Source organism: Diabrotica virgifera, chromosome 9 (assembly GCF_917563875.1).
Source record: "Diabrotica virgifera virgifera chromosome 9, PGI_DIABVI_V3a".
Lineage (NCBI taxonomy): Eukaryota > Metazoa > Arthropoda > Insecta > Coleoptera > Chrysomelidae > Diabrotica > Diabrotica virgifera.
Genome location: NC_065451.1, coordinates 31379299 through 31397792, shown reverse-complemented (window position 1 = coordinate 31397792; position 18494 = coordinate 31379299). Strand labels below are relative to the sequence as shown.

The window sequence follows — 18494 nt, the reverse complement described above, 5'->3', positions numbered from 1 at the left end:
CCGGTATTCAATTGCAGCAAATCATTGTTGAGCCACTAAAATCAGCCAGACACTCAAAGTGGCTCGTCCGTATTCTTTTATTTAAAACAATGCTTTGCTGCCGGTGGTGGACACACGTGTCATACACCAGTGTCTTAGTCTGAAAAGGTACTTAAAGTGGAAGTACTATAGCTACTCTTTATTCACTTACCATCATCTTCTATTTCAGCTTTTACAGGGCATTTCTTCACATCTAAATAATCAAAATCAAATGTATCACAGGCACTTTCTGTCTTAGGCTCCTCCTTAAATTCGGTTTTAAAGGTATCCTGTAGAACTTCATTATCTATTATTTCTATTTCTCTTTTGCAAGTTGTCTCAGCTACCTCTTGTTTTACTTCAGTTTGATTAAACATGATTGTAATATGTTTATCTTGTATTATAAAAAATATATACTGAAAACTGGAAGGATAATATGATGTAAATTAACAATTACCAAAATACTTTACACTTTACAGTAGTCTTTTTAAGTTTATGTTTATTTATGTTTTTATCATTTTATTATGACTTTCTAAAATCTGACTTTTGACAGCTTTGACTTATAAACAACGAGTATAGGGCATTCGAACTCGAAGACTTTGTTGACCATTTGACGTTCGGGAGACAAAACTGTGGCAAAACATGGCAAAACTATCAAAAATTGTTGTTCAAAACATGTTTTTTACCGTTAACAATTTTTTAGTTGTATTTTCCGAACATTTTGTTGTAGATTTTGTGTAGTTTTTAGTTGTAGAAGTACTTGAACGACTTTATTTACTTTTAAGAAGTGAATAAATAAACAAGGGTGATTATAAAGTTGTTAGCATGATTGCATGATACTATAAATATGCTATAAATAACATTTATTTATAGTATCATGGTTGTTAGTAGACAATACAAATGTTGCTAGTAGGTACAAGCAAAAAATTGGCAAAATAAATAATATAGGTCCACTTTCACTCTAGGGGTTTGAGTTAACGGTCTAGACAGTTTACCAAGTAACATATGGACATAGTTAGTTATTTAACATTTTTATAGGACGTTCCATTATACCATAAATAACAATATATTACACATCCGGAAGTCGTGACGTAACTGGATACCGGCAAGTTCGTAATCATTCGTAATGTCTGATTACTTTGAATTGTTCGAGGTTGTATTTTATATTTTATCTTTGACAGTTATTTTGACTGGAATCTCGACACTAAAATCTTTTCGAATACATTGAAGTTTAATGTTATTTTGTTAATTGAATAATTTCATCACATAATGCATACAAATCCCATTTAACTTTAACAAGAATTCAAATTCAACTTCCGGTTATATCTCCGAAAATACTATCTCTTTATTTATATGGTGCATTATATATGGTGCTTTATTTATTTAAGGATATGCATCCTTGGTATGGTGGACAAAGATGCAGCAAAGAACCGCTATAAACAAGATAAGCAGGATACAAAGACTTGCATGCTTGGGAATAACGGGAGCAATAAAAACAACACCAACGGCGGCACTGGACACCCTGTTAGACCTACACCCTCTTGATATATTTATCAAAGGGGAAGCGAGGATGGGAGCATACAGGTTGCAAGGAAAACCAAGGGATAAATACGAGAATCTTGGGCATAATCAGATTTGGAACCATGGTGGGGTAAGTATATCTGATACATACACTGACCACATGGTACCAAAATACACATTTAATAGGAACTTCGGAATAGAAATCAATGACCGAAGGGAATGGAACAGCATCAGTAGCAAAATCAGGGGAACGATCTGGTATTGGCTCCGTGCGTCTCCCCTCTACTTACAGTCACGTGACACGCTGTCAGATTTTGTAAGGACGTTTTATTTGAGTCTTATGGGATTATTTTGTTAAACTTGAATATTTTATTTTCTAGTGATAATAACCGAAAAAAATTGTTAAAGCAGCTTTACATCAAGGCTATGCAAGTCTCATGCTATGCAAGTCCGTCTTGCATGGCATATCTCTTGCCTAGCTTGACCTTTTTACATCAGAGCTATTTCTGTGCAATTTTGGATACCACTTTCATTGTTGCCAATAGAAGAAATATATCAAAATATTAACTTTAGATATTTCACTTGGAAATTTCAGTACATAATTAAATATATTCAAATATAAATCACAAATTACTACATCCAGTAAATACCATTTAAACTTACACAATAAGGTTAAGTTTTTTTCTAAACTATAAATTTTGTCATATTGGCAACATGAATTTTGACAGGACTTGCATCAAAATAGCATGAAAAATAGAACATGTTTTAATTTTTCGTCTAGCACAGGAATTGCATGGAAATAGCGCGTGGGCATGCGCAGTAGCGTGATTTGTCTTGCATGGCTCTTGCCTAGCATGAAAATAGCATAATGTAAAACTGTCTTTAGAATTCATTAGTTATTAATTTATCTGTAATTTATACTGCAACAAAAATATTTTCTTTTGCGTTAATAAAGATTTATTGACATAAACTGCGATAGTGAGGTTATGTATACAAAATCGAACTGATAATCAATATTGGAAAGTGAAGAATTTATATCAGATTAAGTGCGTTTTTATTTTCTGTTTATATTAATACATAATATCACTAGCGTGACACGGCATTTTTTTAAATGTCTCATTTAAACATACACAAAGCGTCCTTATAAAATTTCAAAAAACCGCCACCATGAGCAGGTCGGTCGATTTTGCTTTGACACTTTGTTAACGCTCGGGGCGAATACAGACGGATTAAAAACCGATGAAGGCACTGGAACCGGTATTTTTAGTGAAACAGAGAATGTAGGACTCAGTTTCTCACTAGGAACATACACAACTGTGTTTCAAGCGGAAATGTGTACGCAATTCTGCAGTGTGTCGCAATGAACAACTTGAGGGCCTATGAAAATAGACGGATCAATATACTCACAGACAGCCAAGCATCACTGAAGGCACTAATGAGCCCGAAAGTGACGTCAAGGCTGGTATGGGAATGCCGGCAAGAACTGGAAGAACTGGCCGAAAGAAATAATGTAACTCTATTCTGGGTGCCAGGACACACCGGGATAGACGGTAATGAGAAAGCAGATGAGCTGGCAAGGAACGGTTCATCAACTTTATATTTTGGCCCAGAACCTGCTCTAGGAGTACCTAAAACAATAATTAGGGGACAAGTCAGGGAATGGGTCAAAAACAAACACAAAGAATACTGGGGGAACGTACCTGGTCAGCGACACGGGAGGCCCTTAATAAGGGAACCCTCAAAACGGAGAGCTGAGGAACTAATAAAATTACATAGGAGTCAGCTCCGCATAATTACAGGTCTTCTCACGGGTCACTGTGCCCTGAAAGGACACCTGAATAGAATTGGGCTGTACGAAGGGAACCTTAACTGCAGACTGTGCAATAGGGGAACTGAAACAGCATATCATGTACTGTACGAGTGTGAGGCTTTGGATCACAAAAGGCAGGCTATTTATGGACAACCAAAATTAAGTCCAGCAGAATATGCCACCCAACCCATGCTAGGGATGTACAATTTGGTACGTGGAACCAAGCTTGTGGATTGGGTGACATAAAAGGTAGGATGGTTGGCACAATAAGCCCATGAGGCTGCAGTGCCATCGGAGACATATGTCAGACGACCTCCAAAAAAAGAAAAAAAAATCTCTTTATTTATAGTATCATGGGACGTTCTATAGCATTTAACCATTATTTTTGTCTCTCAGATAGTAATTTATTTAGCTGTTTTATGTTTTTGTCTCTCATCTGATAACTTATTTAGTTGTTTTATGCTTAAAATGTAGCACTGATTGTAACCGATAAAACCATATAAAACTAAACTTTATCATGAATACTTCCCATCCCACATTTCAAAACACAACAGAAATGAGGTATATTATCTTTAATTAATTCTTCTAGTGAAAATGTAACATTCAAAACAAAATTACACCCGAACAAGATGTCGAACGAACAATTACGAACTTTCGTCCACACAGCTGTTCGCGAAGGGTTCGAGAGGTACAAATTTTCGTTTTTCTAAATAGTTTTTTTTTTAATTTAAAAAACGAAAAATTTTTAAATCGGTTTTTCTGTAAAACGGTGTATCTTATAGACTTAAAACAAGAGTATCTTTTAGTACAAGAATATCTCACAATTTAATAATCCAGGGTCAAAAATGCTTAAAAGTTAAATACAAAAAAGTTTTTCGATAAACTAATTATTGCCCTACCCAAAACGTACGCCTATGACCAGTACTAGAAATTTGGAATGGTATGGAATCGATTTATCTCTGGAAGATAAATATGCATACCAATTTTTGTTTTTCTAAATAGAAGCGTTCTGGAGGTATTTAAGAAAAACTAATTACCAGACGCCATCTTAAAATAGCTCTAGCCCAAGTGAATTGGGTTAAATTGTCTTAAAAATATCTGAGGAATCTCCTGTATTCGTTTGTCAATAGAGTTTCTGGACACCGTGTATAACCATAAACATAAATTATTATTTAGTAAAAAATGTCCATGTTCCCTATTTGAACCTTTATATGTGTAGTATTCATTCATTAAGCATTACAATCCCTAGAGATTATAGCTAACGCCATGGCGTTTAAAATCCTATTATTGGGTGAGGTGGATTACTCCTCTGTCATGTTATACCTTTCAGTCTTTCACATTCATTGGTCTTGTCTTCTTCTACATCATCCAGCCATCATCTTCTGGATCTTCCTCTACACCTGGGCCATAGTGGTGTCCAGTTAGTTATCCTTCTCAACATATCTAATTGTGGGCGTGTCTGTATATGTCCTATCCATTCTAAGCGATGCGATTTTATGTATCTGACTATAATTTCTCTCTTTAATTCTTCTTCAATTTCGGCATTTGTTTTCATTCGTATTTCTCCCTCTCTTGTTACATTGTGGCCCAGTATTGTTCTCATTATTTTTCTTTCAAATTTCAGAAGACTTTCTTCTTCTTTCTTGTTAATCGTTGTTTCCATCCCATATGTAACAACAGGTTTTATATATAGGTTCATCTTGGTTCTCTTGCTCAGGGTCTTGCATCTCAGCAGATTTCTATTCATTCCATATGCTTTTTTGCCTTTCAGAATTCTTTCTTCTATTATCTCTTTTCCAGTTTTCCCTATTGTTGCTCCCAGGTAGCTAAAGGTGGATACAGTTTCAAATTTATGGTTCTGTTATTAGATATTTCTTATTTGTTGTGTCGTCCTTCCCTAGCGTCATGCATTTTGTTTTGTGTTGGTTTATCTGTAGGTAGCCCTATTCTCTTAGCTTCACGTTTTAAAATAAATAAGAAACAATTTTTGATTGTATTTTTTTTTTATTTTTATAATGGCTTCGGCTGATACAATTTGCCAGACTATTTGTGTTTTGTACGGTATTACAATTACATTTTTTAATTTAATTATCTAACCCTACTTATAATCTAAATTTATAGGTTGTTACATACATTTTTTCAATTTTGTGTGACAATTTTTAATTTTATTACCTAAGCCTATTTAAAATATAAATTTACAGGACGTTATATATTCGTATAAACATTTTAACGTCTGCTTATTTTTTGGAAAAATAATTTCGTTTAAATTTACAGTATTTACAGTTTGGATTAAGAGTACTAGGAATGAGAGAGGCTCTGTTCGCTTTTAACGTTCTCACGCAAAGACAAATAGATATGAACCAGGATCTCTATGTCTGCTTTATAGATTATCAAAAAGCTTTTAATAGAGTACATCAGAAACTCATAGAACTGTTAAAAGAAAAGAACGTGGACAGCCGAGATTTAAAAAAAACTAGAAAGGACTACAAATACAATAGAATGTTTTCGCTCTCTAAAAAGAGCATCATCAGTGTTCTTGCAAGCTTTACATGATAACCACCAAAAATACATCGGTTAAAACCGTTTAAATATCGACAACTCTAGTTGACTCTCACCGTTCTCAATGTGAAGACACATAATTTTTACTCAACAACTCACGAGCTTCGTTGAAGGTCATGTAATGCCTTAGGGCAGCTCCTTAGGGATTTTATCCATCCTTTGGAGTTAATATGTAACATTCCAATGTGAGACTTTTACTCGATATTTAAACGGTTTTAACCGATGTATTTTTTGTGGCTTAACATGTAAAACTTGCAAGATTTTTTTCACAGCTCTAATGCTTCAACCCGATTCAACACCTTGGAGGTCTAGGCCCTCTTTGTGTTTTTAATTTGTTATATTTTTTTTAAATTGATTTGTTTTTTACTTTTTTGCTTTTTTTTTGTTTTTAATATTTTTTGTTTTTTATTTTTTTTGGTTTTTTTTTTCTTGTTTTTTTTTAAATCTTTTTTTGTATATATCTTTTATTTATTTTTTAATCTTTTCAATAATTGTTATAAAACTTTATTCTTATTACCTCCTCGTAAAATTTTACTTAATAAAACTTCACAGGGAGGTAAAATTACATAAGGATAAATATAAAAAACAATAATTGCTAAACACATTCAATCGGACTCATTCAATACAAGTTAAATTTTCCTTTTAGTCCTTTTTAAAAATTCCCAGATGATCTGTTTTATCTTATAGTTTCGACAAGAAACCAGGGGCCTGATTATAATTCATTTCGAGGTCGAAATTTAATAGCGACTTCGCCATGACAGTCGCAATCCCTAGCAATTCTCATTTATTTCGATATTAGTTACAACTGGTGATATTTATAATTTTCAGTGAATTTTTATGTGAGTGTTTTTTTTAAGTTAAAATCTTCTGAGTTACAGAGCAATAATTGGAAAAAAAGATTTCATAGCGCTAATTTGTTTATAAACAAAATAGCACACTTTCTGCGGACTTTGTATAGCTATATTACTAATATATGCAATCCTAAGATTCGATTCCAGCATGTCCAGCAATAAAATAGCTGGTAAATAAGTTTTCCTTGTTTTTTACTGATATTCCTAGATTATTACGTTACATCTTTCATTGTGATGATAATTCACGTTGTGGACATTCTCAATTATTATATTTATGATTTAACACTATTCTCTCTAATTTCTTCAAAACCAGCAAATTTCCATAAAACCCAGCCATATTAATACCTTTTGCTTAAGTTTTCCTTGCAAGAAACAAATAAAACACATCTCCTAAACTAAACCTAACCTCACTTCATGTCCGTGTTACTATAATTTCGACTCGAAATTATAATTTCAACCACTTATTTGGAGTCGAAAGTAATTGCAACCTATCGAAATTTAATGACGTCCTTTAGTTAATTCAACTGAATTCCACAAGGATCGCAAAGTCGCATTTCAACGTCGCCATATTGATTTCGACCTGTTTTGAGTCAAAGTTTGAATTAGAATCAGGACCCCGTATGCACTCTCATATGTTTTGCTAACCCTTATCTTTGTGAAAATCTTTTGGAGCAAATTTCACATGCAAAAAGTTTATCGCCAGTATGTACTCTCACATGTTCTTCTAACGTGCATCATTGTGAAAAACTCTTGGAGCAAATTTCACATACAAATGGTTTATCACCAGTGTATATTTTTATATGCTTTTTTAAATTGGATGTTAGTGAAAAGGTTTTGGAGCAAATTTCACATGGAAAAGGTTTATCCCCAATATGTACTCTCATATGGTCTTTTAAACTGGATCTTTGTGAAAACCTCTTGCAGCAAATGTCACATGCAAAAGGTTTATCGCCAGTATGTACTCTCATATGTTCTGACAACCCGGATCTATTTGGAAAACTCTTGGAGCAAATTTCACATTCAAAAGGTTTATCCCTAATAGTATGTACTCTAATATGTTCTGCTAACGTAGATCTTTGTGAAAACTTTTTGACACAAATTTCACATACAAAAGGTTTATCCCCAGTGTGTAATCGCATATGGTCTGTTAAACTGGATCTTTGTGAAAAACATTTGGAACAAATTTCACATGCAAAAGATTTATCACTAGTGTGTATTCTCATATGCGCTTTTAAACTGGATTTTAATGAAAACGTTTTGGAGCAAATCTCACATGGAAAAGGTTTATCCCCAGTATGTACTCTCATATGGTCTTTTAACCTGGATCTTTGTGAAAACCTCTTGGGAGCAAATGTCACATGCAAAAGGTTTATCGCCAGTATGTACTCTCATAATATGTTTTGATAACCCGAATCTATTTGAAAAACTCTTGGAGCAAATTTCACATTAAAAAGGTTTATTCCTAGTATGAACTCTCACATGTTCTTCTAACGTGGATCTTTGTGAAAAACTCTTGGAGCACATTTCACATACAAAAGGTTTATCACCAGTGTGTAATTTCATATGCTTTTTTAAATTGGATGTTAGTGAAAAGGTTTTGGAGCAAATTTTACATGGAAAAGGTTTATCCCCGGTATGTACTCTCATATGGTCTTTTAAACTGGATCTTTGTGAAAACCTCTTGGAGCAAATGTCACATGCAAAAGGTTTATCGCCAGTATGTACTCTCATATGTTCTGATAACCCGGATCTATTTGAAAAACTCTTGGAGCAAATTTCACATTCAAAAGGTTTATCACCCGTGTGTATTTTCATATGCTTTTTTAAATTGGACGTTAGTGAAAAGGTTTTGGAGCAAATTTCACATGGAAAAGGTTTATCCCCAGTATGTACTCTCATATGGTCTTTTAAACTGGATCTTTGTGAAAACCTCTTGGAGCAAATGTCACATGCAAAAGGTTTATCGCCAGTATGTACTCTCATATGTTCTGATAACTTGGATCTTTGTGAAAAACTTTTGCAGCAAATTTCACATGCAAAAGGTTTATCTCCAATATGTACTATTCTCATATGTTCTCTTAAACTGAACCTTTGTGAAAATCTCTTGGAGCAAATGTCACATACAAAAGGTTTATCGCCAGTGTGGATTCTCATATGATCTTTTAAATGGGAACTGTTTGAAAACTTTTTGGCACAAATTTCACAAGCAAAAGGTTTATCGCTAGTATGTACTCTCATATGTTTTCTTAACCCGGATCTGTGTGAAAACCTTTTGGAGCAAATTTCACATTCAAAAGGTTTGTCGCCAGTGTGTATTGCCATAATATGTTCATTTAAATGCGAATTTTGTGAAAACTTTTCGGCACGAACTTCACCAGCAAAAGGCTTATCTTCAGTGTGTAGTCCCATATGTTCTTTCAACATGGATCTTTGTGAAAATAATTCGGAGTAGATTTCACATGGAAAACCATGGGGAAAACCTAAAATCGTAATTATGTATTAAACTAGTATCACATTTTTTAATCTTATAATCTTTTAATCATTTAACATCCTTTACTTATTGAAATCTGTTTCTACACACGAAAAATAGTAATCAATACGTTTATCACTAAAGTAATACAGGGGAAATCCATCGAGTGACAAAAATCCTTTGAGATAAAAGTCTAATATACAGTTATGAGCGCGCTAATAACCGGCAAAATAACGCAAAAGATGGCCAACATAATGCGTTGTGAAATAAAATGACATGAAAATAGTAGAGGTGGGAAATTATCAGTATTAACCTATAAAACATTACTTACGATAGTTTCCCACCTTCAGACGTTAGCTGAGAGCTAGTGGACTTTAGTCATACGTATGACGTTAACGTGACATTAACATTTTTTTAATATTAAATAATTTTGACGGAGGTAAGGGGAACATGCATAAACTAAATACATATGTATGTATGTATACACCGTTTTTAGGCGTCAACGCCCTTCGGTAGGGATCTATGGGGGAGTTTCACCGAGCCGCAAGCCCTTATCCCTTGCCGTACTGTACCCTCATAGGTCGATCAGATGCCGCATATTCCAGATGTACTGTCATATTATGTTCTGCTAAACTGGATTCTCGTGAAAAACTTTTGGAGCCAATTTCACATACAAAAGGTTTACGGCCAATATGTACTCTCATATGTTTTGTTAACCCAGATCTTTTTGAACATCTTTTGTAACAAATTCCACACACAAAAGGTTTGTCGCCGATATGTACTCTCATATGTTCTGCTAACGTGGAACTTTGTGAAAAACTCTTGGAGCAAATTTCACATGCAAAAGGTTTATCGCCAGTATGTACTCTCATATGGTCTGCTAACGCTGATCTTTTTGAAAAATTCTTAGAGCAAATTTTACATTCAAAAGGTTTATCGCCAGTGTGTACTCTCATATGTTCTGCTAACGTGGATCTTTGTGAAAATAATGCGGAGCACATTTGACACTTCTATCAAAATTTTCAGTGAAAATTTTGAAAAAATTGCGTGAAAACTCATTACAGAGGACTCCTGCCATATTTTGAGCTTTCTGTTTGATTTACTTGTATTCCAGTAGGTATAATGTTTTACTAGAAGAATCCAACATAAAAAAGATTTGAGCTGCAGTTTCATTATAAAATTGGTTTTATTTATGGACATGGCGGGATTTGCAACAAAATTTAGCAACTTTGGATTTAAAATTTCCAAAAAATTCGAAACAACCTGTTTTTTAAAATTCACTTTATCAATTATTTTAAAAATTAGACTCGTATTACTTAAAACATATTTATTTGTTCATATTTATATAGGTAATTATTGTTATAAAATTGAAAATAACATAAACTCATAAAAATTAACTCTTTTAACACAACAAATTTCACATCCCAGTTGTTTATTCTGGAGAAAATTCTTCACATAACTCATTTACCAATAGTTGTGGATCACTCTCGTCATTATTTAGAGAAAAATGTATGGCATCTTTATAAAACTTCAAGGGAACGGGCAAATCACGTGTCAGTCCAAACGTTTTGCCATTGGTCAGATCGGACTTGGCAGTCTTTGCAACTAAACTTTTTGGACAACGCGAGTTTTGCAGCTTAAGAGTATTTTCTCCTTTAAATTACTCTGATCGTTTCTATATTTTCCTATCCCTATCTCCTATAAATGCTGACTAGTTTCTAAAGTCCCCTCGTATTCTACTCAGTGACCATATATCTGCTTCGGCGCTGTCACATGGCGTTGACAGCCCCACCAAAAAGAGAGGCTTCTTATAGGATGAGTACTCGATACAAATCCTTTTCCAATTCTTTCTCCATAGAGAAAATACATAATATAATAAGTTAGAATTATTTCGTGGTCAGGTCTTTTTGCCAACCTGGGTAAGTAATAGAGAATATTTCTACATTTTCTTTATACCAATAATTGTTAACATTAGCACCGTGACAATATTATTAGTCCATTCTTTCACGGTTTTTGCTCTACATTTTAAAGAACTACTTGGATTGACATGAAATTTGGCATACGCATAGCTTACATGTCAAAGAAAAAAAGTGATATTGTGCCGATGTGTGCTTTTGCCCTGGGGGTGACTTTCATCCCCTCTTGGTGGTGAAAAAATATAAGTGTAAAATAAGTCCGGAAATGGATAAACTTACTAATTTTAAGTAACTTTTGTTCTATAGAGCTTTTTCGCCAATTCAACACTTTTCGAGTTATTTGCGAGTGAATATGTTTATTTTTCAACAAAATAACTACATTTTTAGACGGTTTTTCGCAAATAACTCAAAAAGTAAGTATTTTGTCGAAAAAAATGTTCTTAGCAAAAATATAGCCTGTAAAAAAGTAAAAACAATGGTGTACACGTTAGGTCTCTGGACCCCGTAAAACGAGAGTTATAGCCAATGAAAAATAGATTCATATTCACCAAATTTCAAATAGAATAATTCGAAGTGATATATCCAAAAAATCAAGCACTTTTTGGGGAAAATCCATTACTTATAACTTTTTTAAAGTGTTTTAAAAAAGCTTTATTTCTGTTTTTATAAAAAGTTTCTAGCATTAAATTTAAGCAAGTTACGCTTAAAATAAAGTTGGTCGCTTTTGTTTTGGCAAAAAAAAATCGGGAAGACCACCCCCTAATTAGCAACTTAAATGAAATTAATCGTTACCGCTCCACAAATTATTTTACTTGTTGTGTTTATATGATCTGTAAGTTTCATCGATTCAAAGTGCTTATTTTGGAAAAAATTTGGTTTTAAAGTAAAATTTTTAAAAATTTTAATTTTGAAAAATATGTTTTTTTTTTCAAAATAACTTAAAAATTGTTAGAGATACCAAAAATCTCGAAAAACAAAAAAAAAGGCAGCATTGCTTTTCTGAATATCATGTATTTTCTTGTTTTTCTGTTAGACAAAAATTGATTGAGATTTGGTGTTTCTAAATTTGCATACATTCGTGATGAGTGACTCGTTCAACCCCTTTTAACTACAGCCCTTTCAAAAATAAGGACTTTAAACCGATGAAACTTACAGATCACATAAACAATACATACACGGGTCAAGAAACTTGTGAAGTCGTAACGATTAAGTTCATTTGAGATACTAATTAGGGGGTGATTTTCCCGATTTTTTTACAAAAAAAAGGGACTAACTTTATTTTGAGCGTAACTTGTTTACTTTTGATGCTAGAAATTTTTTTTATAAAACAAAAATTAAGCTTTTTTTAAACACTTTAAATAAGTTGTAATGACTTTTCCCCGAAATGTGCTTTAGTTTTGGTTATTTCACGTTAAAGTATTCCATTTGAAATTTGACGAATATAAACCTATTTTTAATTAGCTATAACTCTGCTCCTACGAGGTATAGAAACGTGATATATACACCATTTTTTTTTAATTTTTTACAGGCTATATTTTTGCTATGAATGTTTTTTCGACAAAATACGTACTATTTGAGTTATTTGCAAAAAACCGTCTAAAAGTGTGGTTATTTTGTTGAAAAAATGAACATATTCACTGGCAAATAACTCGAAAAGTATTGACTTAGTGAAAAAACTCTGTAGAACAAAACTTACTTAAAATTAGTCAGTTTATCAATTTCCGGACTTACTTTGGACGAATACTTATTCACCCCCAAGAGGGGGTGAAAAGCACCCCCCGGGGCCAAAGCACATATCGGCACAATATCACTTTTTTTCTTTAACTTGTTAGCTATGTGTATGCCAAATTTCATGTCAATCCAAGCGGTTCTTTAAAATTTAGAGGTTGTTTTGCAATATTTTACCGTTAAAGTAAAAAAAGTAGTTGGTAAAAACCACATTGAGTTTTTTGTTAACTTTTTCTTCTTTAATAATTTCATAATAATGCTTGCTGTAATAATTTTTAATGAAATTTTGTTAAGGTGATACAGTAGCGATCAACAGATAGCCAAAATGCGTTCCAAGATTGCGGCTGCAATTGTGAATATTTTTTTGACATATTTGGCACACGTATTCGTAATATAATAAAGAATGGCGGTACAGAGCCCAATTTGAAAAATATATTAAAATGTGGAAATTACTTTGTAATTAAATACAATATTAAAAAAACGAGCCTGTACCGCCATTACGAAGAACAAAAAAATACACTTTCTTCAAATAAACTTTTTTATCCGATGCCTAGATTTTGTAACATTTTGGAACTACTAATGATATAAAAAATTTTAGTAGTTCCAAAATGACACAAAATCTAGACATCGGATATAAAAATTTATTTGAAGAAACTGTATTTTTTTGTTCTTCTTAATGGCGGTACAGGCTCGTTTTTTAAATATTGTATTTAACTACAGAGTAATTTTCACATATTAATATATTTTTCAAATTGGGCTCTGTACCGCCATTCTTTATTATATTACGAATACGTGTGCCTAATATCTCGAAAAAATATTCAAAATTACAGCCGCAATCTTGGAACGCGTTTTCGCTACCTGTTGATCGCTACTGTTTCCTCTTAACATGAATCGTTCAGATGTAGATTAATTTTGTAAATATATTTTTCTACGAGCGTGCAAAAATGTCTACTTTCACGAACGCGTTTTAGTTTAGAAAATTTTACTTTTCCGCACGCGTGTTACTTTTCCGCACGCGTTTTACTTTTCCGCACGCGGTTTACTTTTCCGCACGCGTGTTAATTTAGATATGTTAATATGGCCTTAAAGTAATTGTAATACATACAATAAACTAATATTTAGATATTATTTACTAATTTATTTCAAATACATCTTATTGTGTTCATGTTTTAATGAAATTAACGCGAGAATTCGATGAAATAAAATAATTTTGACATAATATTAGAAAGTCAAATCAGTAGACAATAACAGTAGTTTTGAATCGTCGTCATGGAAAACAAGATCGTCGTCATGCTAACCAATTATCCTGAACGTTTGGTTTTGACAACCTTGTCAAAGAATTAATTTGTGTATGTATTTTCATATTAATTAAATTAATTGATCAAGACTTGGTCATTTTTTAAAAACTCGTAGAAAAAATATTGTTCCTAACGCTTGCTGAAAGACTCTTTTCCTCACTCGACTGCTTGCCGAACTCCCGCTTCGCGTCGTTCGGCAAACTGCAGTCGCGTGCGGAAAAGTATGACTTTCTGCACTTGTTAGGAAATAGTATATTGTGCAACAAGTGCAGAAAGGTACTAATTTCTCACGAGTTTGAAAAGTTGCGGTACGAGCGCAAGCGAGTGCCGCAATTCAAACGAGTGAGAAATTACCTTTCTGCACGTGTTTCACACTATACTTTTTCAACAAGCACAGTTTTTCCTAAAAATAAAAATCACAATTTCCAAACGACGATTAATTATAATAGGTACCTATGTGATAAATTTTAAACTGTATTTAATTAATACCTACTAATCAATTTAAATTCCTTATACCTAAATAAATTGCACAGAAATCAGTTAAAAAATTAATGCACTGACTTAATTTGTTTAAATTTAAACAATTATTACACATTATTGACATTATATTTATGCAGTCACGGATTTACACAAAACCTACTTCATTCGACGTCTCTTGCACAGGTTGCTAAATCCTTATTGGTTATTTGATAATTATAAAATGTTTAATAAGAATAAAATTGTAAAATAAAACAGTTGTAACTGTTTAATTTAGTTTCTATGCTATAGTTAAATATAATAATTGTCTTATAGGTTATATATTTGTCTAAAGTTTAACCACGGATGTAAACAGAATATAACGTTACTCAGGATGCGGTAGTCCACGGATGTAAACAGAATATAACGTTACTCAGAATGAGGTAGTCAACTGTGCAGAAAAGAACTTTGCGGCACAGAAACGTCACTTTTCTGCACACTAATGTCAAATATCTTATACTGTGAGAAAATATTAAGTTTGCTAACATAAAACCGTGTAGAAAAGTGCACTTTGAATAGTGGTTGTAGAAAAATAACTATTTCGCATATCAAATATTGAACGATTCCAGTCTTAAGGCTATGGGTACATAATTCGCAAATATTTTACGGCTATCCCTACCTTTTCTGTCTTTACATGGCAAATTACGTGTAGTAAAATTCACACTGGTATGGATATGTAAATATTACTAGAATGTCATTCTACTTGAAAATGTCATCATTAATTTAAAGAGATGGCTTTTGAATGTTCTTGGATAACTGTTATTTTTTTATAATTGCAAAATTAAATACATAATTTAATTATTAATTCAGTTAATAAATGTGATAATTTTTTCACTGATTGTAATAATTTTTATATGTACCTACAACAAAAACTAATACTCAATCGAGAAAAGAGGAAAAGTGTTAAAGTGATTTTTTAATAATATATTGTTACTATGGAACGCTTACAATTTTGAACATCTTTAACAACAAAATACTTGGATCACAGAATATATATATATATATATATATATATATATATATATATATATATATATATCTTGATGTATTCTCTGCTTCTATCTTCCATAAATAATACACAATAAATAACTTTTTATAAATTTCACCTCTTAGATCAATTATTTATCAAATACACTATATATCAATATTATTTAATCAACAACTAAAAATATTCCCGATTCATTCAATAATCATTTAAAATTGTCACTGATTGTCAGTGTCTGACTGACAATATTCTATTCGACTAAGTACGTTGTATGACAAAGATAGATTTGGAAAATATTACCACGGACATTTTGTTCATTTCTTTCGAATCCTGAAAAAACCAATAAATATTTTTGAAAAATCTAAACGCACAATGAAAGATTAAATTATTACCGAGGGCCGAAAGTCCCTTAGAATAAATAAAAAGTCTATTTTGAATGAGATATTTGAAATTAAAAATAACACTAAATTTTCTCTTAGTTTTTCACCCCTGTAACTTATTAAAATAAACATTATAGAAGTTTTCAGGAACTTTCGGCCCTCGCTAATAAAATTTTTTAAAAATACTTATTAGTTTTCTCAGGATTCGAAAAAAATGAATCCCCATTTGAATAGCATTGCAGCCGAAAAAACGTACTGATCCTCTTAAGGTAAATGATTACTTTTTATAAACTGATAACACCGGACGTTATTGTCGGTTCGTTTTTGGTTACATTTTGTGCTTTATTTATTAGTTGTAAAGGCAACTTTTTAAGTTTTGACGACATCAGAGTATTTTGGGTCGGTGTGCAAGTCCTTGGGGAAAAGGGGACTTTCCACTTGCCGGGATTCCTCTGTTGTCGGACAAAAGGTGTACCAAATCAAGTCTACAGCGGCCTGTTTTTGTTCTAGCCATTTGGGACCACTTAGAACCGTTTCCCATCAACTTTATGGCAACCTCCGAAATTAAGGCTTAACACCAGTCGAAGACCACCCTAGGGTGCTGCAGCAGTCATCAGCAGAGGAAAAGCCACCCGTGTTGAGCTGCCCCCCCCCACTTGCAAAAATCAAAAAACAAATAGCCCTGATTTATGAGCTATTTATGAGCTCTCATATTCCGCAAACTAAAAATTTTGAGCTCGTTCCACTGAGCAGGAATTTGATACTGTAGTGGGGGGGCTGAGTCAGCCCCACTACTAAAAAATAGGAATATTGAATCGGTTTTTGCGGCAGAATTACGAGCTATTTATGAGCTCTTGAAATTATATTGAAATATAGTTTCGATTTTTGAGCTCATCCCTTTCACCCCCAAACAAGCCTTTAATTGATTTAACTTAAGAGAAAAATGCTGAGAAAACTTAAAATATATCGTATTGCGGATATAATTCCTATAGCCTATATACTCTAAGAATAAACTATTAAATCACGTGCATTTCGATTATTGAGCTACAACCCCTTTGCAAGAAAACCGCCCTATCTTCCCGGCTTAAGAGAAAGTTGTACTTAAAATGCATTAAACTAATTATTTGGCGACTACATATCATTGAATAATTTATAAGCTTCCAAATTACGCGCATTTAGATCAGTAAATTGCAAATTATTTTGTATAGTGCAGTCACTGAAGGTAAAAATCAACGATTACCTTCAATTTCGGCGAACCTTCATCGATTTTCACGAAAATTGGTCAGTGGTTAGAGGATACGTCAAGAAACAAAGGTGACATGGTACCACCTTGCGCCTTTACGCTGAGGGTGGATACCGCCCCTTCTAGGGGGTGAAAATTATTTTTTTTAAATAATTGCACAAATCAATAAAAGAACAAATTAAAAGCAAAATTTATTATATAATGTTAATAAAATAAGTCAATACTTTTAAGTTATTAAAGATCAAAGATTTTAATTATTCGTGAAAAAAATGCATGTTATGAAGCGGTTTTTTGTAAATCACTGAAAAACTGTTAGTTTTTACAAAAAAGTTAATAGTAGTTTAATTCGTATAGCTTATATTCTAAGAATAAACTCTTAAATCACGCGCCTTTCGATTATAGAGCTACAACCCCTTCGCAAGAAAACCATCCCATATTCCCGGCTTAAGAGAGAGTTGTACTTAAAATAATTTAAATTAATTATTTGACAACTACATACCGTTTAATAATTTATGATCTTGCAAAATATACGCATCTCAATTATTGAATTGCCATTTTCTTTCTATAGTGCAGTCACTGAAGGTAAAAATCAACTATGACCTCCGATTTCGGTAAATCTCCATTCATTTTCACGAATTAACAATAACAACTTGGGGTTTTAACCTGGGGCATATGTCATCCCTTCTCGGGGGTGAAAATTACTTTATTAAAAATAACCCCACAAATCGAGAGAGGGACAAATTGTAAGCAAAATTTGTTGTATAATGTTATTAAAATAAATCAATACTTTTTGAGTTATTAAAGATCAAATATTTTAATTTTTGTGAAAGAAAATGCATGCTTTAAAGCGATTTTTCATAAATAACTCAAAAACTGTAAGTTTTTACAAAAAAGTGTTCATCGCTAAAATTGAAGCTAATAAAAAATATAATAAATTGCTTACTTGAAAAACCCTTTAATGTTAATTTAAAGTAAGTTATTGGTAATTAAATGTATATTTTTTTCTGCGACTGTTCAAATCTAAGAATTCAAGCTTAAATATCGGGAAAGAGATGCATTTTATAACACTTAGGTACTAAATACTTGTCAAAGTACTTAGAAATACTTATCAAAAATGAGCTCCAGAAAAAGTTGATAGCCTCAAAACCCGCTCACCAATTTTCGTGAAAATGAATGGAGATTTACCGAAATCGAAGGTC

At 32.6% G+C, this 18494-nt stretch overlaps 2 protein-coding genes and 1 long non-coding RNA gene across 11 annotated transcripts in view; 1 reads left to right on the top strand and 2 right to left on the bottom strand.

The window, feature by feature from the left end:
- The window catches only part of LOC126892650 (zinc finger protein OZF-like), a 348853-nt gene that overhangs the window by 52937 nt on the left and 277422 nt on the right, over nucleotides 1–18494 (bottom strand). The window contains exons 3-4 of one of the 6 annotated variants that reach the window (XM_050662284.1): nucleotides 8438–9239; nucleotides 5361–8097 (exon numbers count right to left, since the gene is read on the bottom strand). The exons of 3 other annotated variants lie outside the window; for them this stretch is intronic. In XM_050662284.1, coding sequence (XP_050518241.1) covers nucleotides 7494–8097; nucleotides 8438–9239 — 1406 coding nt within the window. In that variant the 3' untranslated portion in view covers nucleotides 5361–7493. Of the gene's footprint in view, nucleotides 1–190; nucleotides 473–5360; nucleotides 9240–18494 lie in introns of those variants that run through there. 2 more of the 6 variants (XM_050662287.1, XM_050662290.1) reach the window with 2 other exon arrangements.
- Nucleotides 7968–18494, top strand: part of LOC126892655 (uncharacterized) — a 238824-nt gene continuing 228297 nt past the window's right edge. For all 4 annotated transcript variants that reach the window (XR_007700953.1, XR_007700951.1, XR_007700952.1 and 1 more), the window contains exon 1: nucleotides 7968–8041. This is a non-coding gene — a long non-coding RNA (uncharacterized LOC126892655). The remainder of the gene's footprint in view (nucleotides 8042–18494) is intronic.
- On the bottom strand, nucleotides 9257–11485 carry LOC126892654 (protein krueppel-like). The gene has a single exon (XM_050662295.1). The coding sequence runs from the start codon at nucleotides 10228–10230 to the stop codon at nucleotides 9781–9783; it is 450 nt and encodes a 149-aa protein (XP_050518252.1). The 5' UTR covers nucleotides 10231–11485; the 3' UTR covers nucleotides 9257–9780.

What these genes read in the sequence shown, in the direction of transcription:
- LOC126892654 (XM_050662295.1), bottom strand. Translation starts at nt 10,230, where the DNA reads ATGTGCTCCGCATTATTTTCACAAAGATCCACGTTAGCAGAACATATG.